Here is a 10,300-nt window from a genome sequence, read left to right on the forward strand (position 1 = left end):
GGGGACAGGTAGTGTCAGGAGGGTCACAATTGCCTCATTGTGTGGTCAGGGGTTATCAGTAGGGGTTATGATTAGGGTCAAATGTCACAGTCAAGTTGAGAGTTCATGGGTCACAGAATAAGAAGTCACATTCAGGGTCAAGGTTTGTGGTCCAGAGAGGAACTGTAGTCTGGGTCAAGGGCCCATAATTCAGGTCAAGGGTCACAGTCAGGCTCTGTAGGTTGTGGTTCAGGTAACAGGACTGAGGTCTAGGTCAGGGGGTTATGGGCCAGGTCTGGGGTGTAGTCCAGGGTGGGGGGGGTCATGGTCTAGGTCAAAGGTCATGATATAGCTCTAAGGTCACAACCAGGGCCTGTCTCACCACTACATCGGCCACGGTGCAGGTGGTAGCCAGCAGGGCAAGCCCTGCACTGGAAGGAGCCAGGTGAGTTCACACACTCCTGCCCAGGACACGCCAGGTGGTTCTCACATTCATCCACATCTGGAGTGCAGGGGAGAAGGTGGCCTTGAAGGGGTGGCCCGACGCCCCTCTCCCCCATCCGAAGTCCTCCCTCCCTCCCCGGCCTCACCCTCGCACTCGGAGCCAGCAGCGTTGGGTTGGAAGCCTGTTGGGCAGACACACTGGAAGCTGCCTTCTGTGTTCTCACAGCGGCCGTAGGCACAGGGCGGGGGGCTATGGGCACACTCGTCCACATCTGGGGCAGAGGGGACCAGTGGGGCTGAGGAAGGGGCCTGAACCCATTCCCGTTACCATCACCACCCATCCCAGCCTTCCAGTCTGGAGGCGGCCTCCCGGACTTTGCCCAAGCTGTTCCCTCCTCCCACGAGGACAGACCCCCTCCCCAGTTTCCCACATTAATGGTCCCTCCGGCTGCCAGGGTAAGTCCAGGACACCACCTCCTGCATGTGGCCTTCCTGCCTCAGAGTTGTCCCCTCCTCAGGGGTCCCACAAGCACAAGAGTATCATCCAAAGGGGAAGAAAAATGGAGAGCACCTTCATATTTGGAAAAAGGGGAGAAAACTCTGGAGTCAGACCCTCCCCACTCTCTGTCCCCCCACCCCTTTGCACTGAGCCCCATCACCCTGCCTCTCTGCCCCCCAATCATGTCTCTCTCCAGCCCCCACAGCAAATGGGGGTGGAACGTGCTTGGACTCAGCACCCTCACCTTGGCAGGGGGCCCCCGGCCCTCGGGAACGGAAGCCAGCAGGGCAGGCACAGTGATAGGAGCCTGCTGTGTTGTCACAGCGGCCTGGTCCGCAGGGTGGTGGCTCTTGGGCACATTCATCCACATCCTCTTCACACGCTGAGCCCCGGAAGCCAGCCGGGCAAACACAGTGGAAAGAGCCGGGCAGGTTCTCACAGACCCCTCGGCCACAGAGGCCTGGGCTCTGGGTGCACTCGTCAACATCTGCAGGGGGCAAGGGACCCCTGTCACACCTCCTTCGTGCCCTCCACACTCCACTCTGCCTCCCTGAACTCCATCGATTGCCACCCTCTGCCACCCCTTCCCCATCACTCTGTACTCCATCCTCCAGCACTCTTCCTCCTTGTCTTCATCATTCGGTCACCCTGCCCCCATCACTCAAACTCTCCATCCTCCATTCCTCTATCTTTCCAATCTCTATTAAGCTATCTGCCTTTCTAGTCCTCACCGGTGGGCCTCCAACTCTGTCCCTCATAACTGACATCTCCATCCTCCATACTCAGCCGGTCTGTTTCCCATCACTTGGCCTCTCCATCCCCATGTCACATTGACTCTACAGCCATCAGGCCGCATGTCTAGTTCTCAGAATCTGGCCTCTGTCTCCTACCATTTGGCCTCTGCCTCACCGCTGCTCTGCCCTGCCCCCCACATCCCCTTCCCCTATGCCCTTCCCAGTCCCTCACCCTGGCAGCCGGCTCCATGGGGAGCAGCCTGGTACCCAGCAGGGCACACGCACAGGAAACTGCCTGGTGTGTTCTCGCAGCGCCCGCGGTCACAGGGCGGCGGCACGCGGTGGCACTCGTCCACGTCTGCGGGCACAAACCGGGAGGCTGAAACTGGGGCAGACACTCCCTCCCACCCCGGTGTCGCAGGGAGTTGGGGAGGGCAGGGGGCAGAGCCAAGTTTGGGCTGAGCCAGGCTGGGCGAGAGCCAGGGCCCGTAGGGAGGGGCTCGGAATGAGTAGGTTTAAGAAGGCGGGGCTTGTGCAGGAGGGCCGGACCAGGGCTGCGCACCCCGCCAGGGCAAAGGCGGAGAGGGGAACCGAGAAAAGGGCAATTTAGGGAGAGCAGAGCCTGGGCAGGGCAAGGGAGGGAAGGAAAGCTTTGGGGATAGGAGCAAAGGGGAGGCGGGAAGGGGTGCTCTTAGGGCCAGGCACTGGTGTGGCGGGGTAGGAATCAGGGGTCGTGGTCAGATGGGATTCTGCAGTTGTAGGACAGGGGCGGGACCTGGCGGCGGGTGGGCGGGAGCTAGTTTGGCACCTGGAGGGGCGGGGCCGAGGGTTCGGAATATTGAAGGGGCGAGGCAAGGGGCGGAGCCTGGACCTGGTCTGAGAGGAAGGCGGGGCAGCGGTAGGGAAGGGCCATCTGGGTGGGGAAGAGGTGGTGGTGGGGTCAAAGGGAGAGCCGGAGCTGGCCTGGGGGCGGGGCCAGGGCGACAACAGTAGGTAGGAAGGGCCTCAGGGAAGCGTAGGAGGGTGGGAACTGCTCTGGAGAGACTGCAAGAGCGAGACCCGGGCAGAGTCCTCGAGCCAGGTGGGGCGGATTTCTCACCCAGACACTCCGTAGCCCGCGGGCCCGCTCGGAAGCCGGGGCCGCACACGCAACGGAAGCTGCCTGGCGCGTTTTCGCAGCGCCCGGGAGCACAGGGCTGGGGTACGCGGCGACATTCGTCCACATCTGAGGGCATAGAGGGAATTGACTGGTCAAGAGGTGACCTGGCAGAGCCCCCCGCCCTGCCTCTGTCCACTCCGTCTGTCTAGCTCACCGATGCAGTGTGTGCCCTGCTGGCTGATCCGGAAACCGGAATCGCACGCACAAGTGTAGCCACTGGGCCGGGGAATGCAGCGTCCAGGACCGCAGACCTGGGGATTGCGCTGACACACTCCCGCGGAGGCACCTGGGGGTGTCCAATCAGCCAGGGTTTCCCCATCTCTGAATCCTCTGTCTCTTTCATCCCAGTACAATCCCCTCAGATCCACTGCCTAAAACGCCCTCGTGGATGTCCCTCCCCAAGCTCAGTCTTCCACCGCTGATCATCATTTTTATCGTGGGAATTTCTCATCAGATCCTCTGCCTGAATCTCCCGTATCACCCTAAAGTCTCCGTTTATAAGTATTTTGCTCTCTTGTCCTCTGAGTGAGATACGTTCTTGGTATCTCGTGAAAAATAATTTGTCTAACATTAACTGAGCACTTACTATGTGCCAGATACTTTAGAGACAGCTCACTGAATCCTTACAATGATCCTTACTATTGATGAGGAAACTGAGGCTCAGAGAGGTGAAATGACTTGCCCAATTGACAGGAAACCTGAATCCAGGCCTTTCTGACTCCAGTTCCTCGTGTAAGCACCACCCTGCACTCCACACCTTTATCTCTTCCCACCTTAACTCCTCTGGCTGTGACATCCCTATTTATTCTATCCGTGGAGCCTCACCCTAGAACCCTCGCCTGTAATACCCCAACAATACCCTCGATTCCCTCTGCTGCACCTGATTCAGGGACCTCAGGACCAGTCCAGGCCGGGATGCTGGGCAGGGAGAGCTCAGGGCCTGGCCTGGGCTCAGGCCGGGGTTCTGGGCGATGGGTAGGCAGAAAGCCTGGTAAAGAAAGGGTATCATTTAGTGGAGGCCTGGATTTGGGGGTTCCTGCTCCTCTTCTTCCTCCTTTCTCTATGGGGCTGGAGCAGCCCCTTTGGAGACAACACTCCCCTCTCCAGAAGCCAGCTCACCTGTGGGTGACCGAGGAGTGGAGGATGGGGCGCGAGGCTGGCTGAGGGACACTCGAGGTGGCTCCTGGCCCAGGGGTCTGGTGTTGTAGCGGAGGTCAGAGGCTGAGTAGTGGTAGCCAGGGCCAGCAGGGCAGATCTCCCGAAAACCCTCTGGGAACAGGAAAGGAGGGGAGAGGGGCAGAGAGACAGCATCAGAGCAGGGGGGAATGAAGGGGGAGGGGGAGTCTGGCCTTGGTTGGGGGTGGGCTTGGCCTGGGAGTGTCAGGGGTTAGGTGCTGGGATGGGGTGGTACCCTGGCCAAAAAATAGGCCATCTCGAAGGCTAATTGTTGGACTAAGCCTGGTTTGGGGTCTACAGAGATTGGGATGAAGTCCAAGAAACAGTCAGGTCCGTTGTGGGGTCTGGTTTTAGGCAGAAGCTAGATTTCCAGGAAGGTGTCTCAGGGAGGGGTGTGTCTGGGGCAGAGCCTAGGCTGAGGGCACTGTCTGGGGAGCTGGGGAATTGGCTGAAGGCTGGGGACAGGGTTGGGCAGGCAGCATAACTCAAGGACTAGGAGCTGCCAAAGCTGGGGGTTTCACTCAGGGGACACAGCCTGACTTGAATGTAGCTTGTCTCAGGGGTGGGTGTAGTCAAGGGTGGGATGTGACCTAGGGCGGAGTCCAGTCTGAGGGTGGCCATGACTAGGGCCCAACCTGGTGTGAGGGCAGTGAGCCTCAAGACCTGGGGGCGAGGCCTAGAGTGGGCACTGTGTGCCTCAAGTCTAGGGGCTGGCCCCACAGGAGGCTCTCACCTGAGCCGAAGGGTGGGCAGAGCTGGCAGCCCCGACCCCAGGCTTTACCCACACGGCTACAGCAGCAGATCTGTTTGGTGATGTTGCGCAGGATGGGCAGCGAGCAGCCACCTTCACGGAGCACGCGGAAGCAGGGTCCCTTGGCCTCTGAGATCACGTGTTGGGCTAGGGGTGAAGGAGGAAATTCTTCAGAATGGGGTTAGCAGGGTAGTGGAACTAGGGGATCTGGGAAGTAGGGCAGTGTTCCCGGGGAGGTTTTGGTGAGTGTGAGGGACATTCAGGAGAGGTCTGAGAGGGCAGGAGAATGAGGTGAGGGGTCTGGAGGTCTGAGAAAGGTTTGGGGCCTGAAGAGAGTCTGAGGAGTGAATATGAGAATCTGAGAAGGATCTCCAGGTCTGCTGAGGGTCCAGTGATGGAGGAACTGTAGGGGATTTCACGGGCTGAGAGGAACTGAAGAAAGCCTGAGTATCTGAAGGGATCTGTGTCCAAAAGGTTTGAGGGGTTCTGAAATAAGGTCCAGGAAGTCTGAGAGGGCTCTAATGGGAGTGACAGAGAGGACCTAGGAGTCTGTGAGGATCTGGGAGTGTCTGAGAGAATTAAAGACGCAGGGAAGATCTGGGATGGGGTCTGACAGCAGGGCGGGACATGGGACCCAGTTTAGCTTCCTGTTGGTGGCTCACAGATGCAGCTGCTGCGGGATGAGTCCAGCAGAAAGCCGTCGGGGCACACGCACGTGTACCCACCGCGAGTGTTCGCACATTCCCCGTGCTGGCAGCGCCCGCCGGTCGCGCACTCATCCACATCTGCGAGAAATGGGATGGTCCCAGTGGCATCAATGACGAGCACCCCTGTCGACCCGCTCCCCACAGCCAAGCCCCTTCCACCCTTGTCCCAGCTCACCTTCGCAGGATCCATTAACCCTTTCAAAGCCAGTCGGACACGGACCATCTGGGGATCCAATTCGGTCGGAGTTCCCTGTAGAGAGAGGAGAGGGGTGGGCCAGGGGCGGGCAGAGAGAGAATAGAGTGTGCGGGGACGAAAGTTGGAAAGACTAAAAGGTGTTGTCTGTGCTTTGAGTTTAGGGTCAGCCTTAAATTGTCAGTCTGACAGAAGGCAACGTGGGAGGTCCCAAGAACGCATGAGTGGGGCCAAGGCACGTAGGCGGGGTGAGAACAGAGTAGCCAAAGTCAGAGAGCGGGGTAGACGGTCCAAGACAGTATGGGTAGGTCTGATCCCCTACCGGAAGTGATCCCCACAATGGGGTAGGCATGGCTAATTTGTGAACAGGGTTTATCTGTGGGCAGTGTACGGCGAGCGGCAGGTTCTCACTCCTCCCCAGCTCCGAGCACCTCGGGGACATCTTGAGGCTTACCCAGGTGTTCCGAGCACGACTGACAGTCGTGAACGCCCCAGGCTACGCCAGCCCCTCTGCAGCAGACCTCCTGCGTCCGGAGCCCGGGCAGCGGGGACGCACACTGTGGGGAAGTGTTGGGTGAGCGCGCCCCCGCGTGGTGGCACGCTTCGGGCCCCTCCCCACCGGCCTCCTCTCACTTCGCTTCCGCGCAGCTCCTGAAAGCAGTAACCAAAGCCCGAGGCGTCCGAATAGGTGTCCTCGCGCGGCGCGTTCTGTGCCAGCACCGTGTAGGGCGCCGCCGCCTCCGCCCGCGCTGCCGCCTCTGCCCGCGCCACAGCCTCAGCGTCCGCCACTTCCCAAGGGCCGGACACACGCTCCACCTGGTGCACCACCACAGACGCCTCCTGCGGGTGCTCCACGTGGACGCTCACCATTGATGCCACACCTGGAGGGATGCACCACAGGACTAAGGGGTGTGTACCCGGGTTCTTACGACTTGGGGCTAGAAGTGGGGGGAAAGTCGCACTGGAGAAAGGTACTCGGGAAGGCAGGAAAGATGGGGGTCAGAGGAACAGTGAGGTGGTAGACAGGGGGTAGGAGGGGGCCCCCGGCCACCCTCTCCTCACCGTGCTCGTCGTCGCGGTGGTTGGCCAGTGGCATGGTGTACACTGAGCGGGTGAGGCCTGGCATGGCTGGGGCGGGAGGCCGGGCGCCCGAGGAATGCAACTGGCAGAACTTGCCAGCGAAGTCCGGGGGACAGAGGCAACGGTCAGGCTTCACGCAAACACCGCCGTTGTGACAAATCAAGGGACACAGGACTGGGGGTGAGAGCGAGGACACTCAGGGTCAGCAACCCTTCTGGCAGGCATCCCTGGGGCCAGAGCACCCAAAGTAGCTCAGTCCCTAACATAACTTCACCCGCAAGGATATCACTCAGTTCTAAGTCGCTCCTCCTTGAGCTGTCCTGTGCCACCCCAACCAATCCTTAGCAACCTGCATTGCCTGGATCCAGTCTTCCAGACCTATATGGAATAGCTCTGCCCACTAGGTCGGCTCGCCACTCCCTCCAGCTCTTCATTCGCTTTCATGTAACCCCATCCTCCCTCTAGAGTCCCACGTTTTGGCTGAGTCCAGAGAGTACCAGCTCCGCCCACTCTCGCTTTCCTTAAGCATTTAGCCCCGCCCATCTAATCGCCTGGCTGCGACTTTTGCTGTTCCAGCCCCTCCAGACCCAGCCGGTCCCTTGCATTGACTAAAACCCCATTTTAGTTACTCCCTGGTTACTCCCCCCTTGCAGTCCTGCCCACAGCACCTTCTTCTACCCTCGGGATTCTAAACTGCCTAGCAAGGCGTCTACCCTGCTGCCTTTAGCCCCGCCCACTTCCTTTCCTCATGTGATTTGCCCGGGATCGCTCGTTCACGCCCTTCCCACTCCCCGCTCCCTGGGTGTCCTAGCTCCGCCCACCGAATTTTGTCTCCGCCCACCTCCCCTTTGGCTCTGGCTCCAGGGTTCTAGCTCTGCCTTCCCGCTTTCAGTAGCTCCCAGGCGGGGCCACCAGCGGGAACGCGCTTCCTTTCCCCTTCTGCGCGCTCTCGCCGGGCCCCAGTCCACCTCTGGGCGGGGCGCTGCCAGCTGTGCGGCGGGGTAAACAAAGAGAGGGGTGCGGCGGGGGTAGGGCGGTGGCTCCGCATTCCGGATCCTTGGGGAGCCCGGGGCCCGCTGAGCCAAAGAAGGCCGGACATATCCTGCTAGGGCACCCCCTCCCTTCCTCCCCCAGGGAGGCTGAGAACAGCTGGAGACAGCTGTGCGGAGGGGAGGAAGGGGGCAGGCAGCCGGGGCCGTCCAGGAAGGCGTGTGCGGTATTGTGAGCCACACACTGGAGAGAAGAAAGCATAGAGGGAGCCCCCTCAAGTTAGAAAGGTAAAGAGATTGGACTCTTGGGAGATTAGCTACAGGGGAGTACTCTGGAGTTCAAAGACAGCTCAAGGTTTCAGGAATGGAAAGGGAGCTTAGCTCAGAGGAAGTTGAGGTGCCCATTCAACAGGAGTCCGTTAAGTCCTTTTGGGGAGAGTTACCTAGAAAACAGGACTCTCGTGCCTTCCAGGGGATGGCCAGTTTGAGGGTGCTGAGAACCTCACCCCAAACCCCCTCCTCACAGGCTTAGATGGAGAAGTGAGATTCCTGGGACTCACTAGCGAGCACATGAAAGCCTCAATTGTTTGAGAAGACTCTAAGATACTGTGGAGTCCCCCTTCCCCTACGACCTAAGGGATTAGGGGCCCAAGTCTTTTGATTAATGGCTGCCTGGGAGGAGCAGTGTCTGGAGTCCTCTTGGGAGAATCAGCTGATCAAGACCAACCTGGGGTTCTTTGACAGATGGATCAGAAGTTCCTGGGGAGGGAGTCAGCTGAAAGGGCAGGATTTGGAAAGACAGGAATTAGGAATCTCTGATGGGACTTGGTCAGAAATATAAGAAAATGCTAGTCTTTTGTGGGAAGAGAATTCAGCTGGGGAATAGAGTTATCAGTGTATCGGGTTTTTAACCTGGAGTTTCTCTGGGGAGGAGGAGTAGCTGAGGGATAATACCACAGAATTCTCTGGTGAGGGGCACAGTTTGGGGGGATTACATAAAAATGGGAGGGAGAGAACTGCACTGGAGGGGCCATCCTCTAAAGTCTGTTGTTGAGGGTAAGGATCTGAGGGCAGTGACTCTGGGCTCGGGACTCCAGGGTGCTCTAACAGAGGTCCTTAATTGAATGGCAGGCCCAAGAGAGGCTTAACTAGCAATCAAAATTCCAAAATAGGAAGTGTCTCTGCTGGGGGTTGTAGTAATCCAGCTAGGTCTGGGAGGCACTTCCCAGCCTCCGAGGGCATTTCTCCGCTGCGTGTTGGCCTGAATGCCGTCCCCTGCCCAGTTCCCTGAGGGCTCCCACCCCTGGGCAAGCCGTGAGGTGGGCATGGTCCACTCCATGCTCCACGCCCCTGGTGGAGTGAGGAACTGAGGGCATTGGGGTCCTGCCAAGGTCAGCCCCCCTTCACGTGCCCCTACTTGTGCCTCCAGGGGCTTGGCACCCGCTTGGGCATGGCGCCTGGCACGGGTGAGCTGGGGCTGGGCCGGGAGGGAGTGAAGGAAGGAGAGAGGAAGGGGAGGAGAGAGGGAGTGGCAGCAGGCGGGGGCTCCAGCGGGAGATGAGCTCACGGCCGCCAGGGCTGGGTTGGCTGGGGGCCAGGCTGGGCGAGTTCCCGGCGCCAGGGGCCCCCACTCCCCACTCTGGAGGGCTTCTGGGGTTGGGGGCAGGTAGGCCCCGACCCCTGAGAGGCCGCCCACCCCCACACCCTGGCGCTAACAGGTGGCCTGTTCTCCCCACCTCACCTGAACCCCCTGGGGGTTCCTCATCTCTACCGGTGCCTAGTGCGCACCCTCCTCCTGTCCCCTCTGCCCCTAGGGGGCGCCCCATCTCCTAGGCCTCCTATCTAGATTTTTCTCCCACGTGTGACCCTTGCAACTCAGGGTCCTGCAGAAACCCTACTTCTCTGGATCCCCTTTTCCTCTCAGCTCTCCAGATCCACTTTCTTCACCTCAATGCCCCTCCTAACAAGCACTCCCATCCTGGACTTTTCTAATCCCTCCCACGCATGGATGCAGAAACCGGGACAACCCCCAGGGCCCCCAAATTCTCCCTTGGTCCCCGGGGAACCCTTACAGTCTCAGAATTCAGGCTCCCTGCCCCCAAGTTCTCAGGGTCGTCAATTCTGGTATCCCCAATTTTGACTCAAAGGCATGAAAGTCGGCCCCAGTCCCCTCACGTGAGACATCACAGGTCCCTGAGAAACCCCACTGCTTGCAAAATCAGGACCCTCAAGACCCAATCCCAAAAGCCAGGAGTTTGCAGCCCTTCCTTAAGTACCCAAGGGTCCCCTAGTACTACTGCACAGGGAATCTGGGCTCCCTCTCCCTGGGGGACTGTCTCCCCCATCCCCGGGGGTTCCTCCTCCCCCTGGGGACCCCTCCCTCGGGACCACCACCCCGCACTCACAGGCGCGGAAGCCGGGTCCCCCCGGGGCCGCACCGCCGGGCGCGCCGCTCTCCACGCTGGTGGCGTTGCGGGGCGCGCAGATCGGGGTACAGCGGGGGCCGGTGGGCCCATGGACGCAGCGCAGGCTGCACACCGCTGGGGTGAAGCGCACGCGGAGGCGCTCTCGCGGCTGGCCCTGTCCAGG

General features: G+C 59.9%; 1 protein-coding gene across 1 annotated transcript in view; it reads right to left on the bottom strand.

Annotated features, from left to right (window-relative positions):
* The window catches only part of LTBP4 (latent transforming growth factor beta binding protein 4), a 25,753-nt gene that overhangs the window by 11,413 nt on the left and 4,040 nt on the right, over nucleotides 1-10,300 (bottom strand). The window contains exons 5-18 of the mRNA XM_023537904.1: nucleotides 6,705-6,896; nucleotides 6,276-6,523; nucleotides 6,097-6,199; nucleotides 5,625-5,699; nucleotides 5,405-5,527; nucleotides 4,725-4,889; nucleotides 3,935-4,084; nucleotides 3,696-3,803; nucleotides 2,970-3,101; nucleotides 2,756-2,881; nucleotides 1,889-2,014; nucleotides 1,167-1,409; nucleotides 570-695; nucleotides 362-481 (exon numbers count right to left, since the gene is read on the bottom strand). Coding sequence (XP_023393672.1) covers nucleotides 362-481; nucleotides 570-695; nucleotides 1,167-1,409; nucleotides 1,889-2,014; nucleotides 2,756-2,881; nucleotides 2,970-3,101; nucleotides 3,696-3,803; nucleotides 3,935-4,084; nucleotides 4,725-4,889; nucleotides 5,405-5,527; nucleotides 5,625-5,699; nucleotides 6,097-6,199; nucleotides 6,276-6,523; nucleotides 6,705-6,896 — 2,037 coding nt within the window. The remainder of the gene's footprint in view (nucleotides 1-361; nucleotides 482-569; nucleotides 696-1,166; nucleotides 1,410-1,888; nucleotides 2,015-2,755; nucleotides 2,882-2,969; nucleotides 3,102-3,695; nucleotides 3,804-3,934; nucleotides 4,085-4,724; nucleotides 4,890-5,404; nucleotides 5,528-5,624; nucleotides 5,700-6,096; nucleotides 6,200-6,275; nucleotides 6,524-6,704; nucleotides 6,897-10,300) is intronic.

This window comes from Pteropus vampyrus, unplaced genomic scaffold (genome assembly GCF_000151845.1).
Source record: "Pteropus vampyrus isolate Shadow unplaced genomic scaffold, Pvam_2.0 Scaffold203, whole genome shotgun sequence".
NCBI classification, from domain to species: Eukaryota; Metazoa; Chordata; class Mammalia; order Chiroptera; family Pteropodidae; genus Pteropus; species Pteropus vampyrus.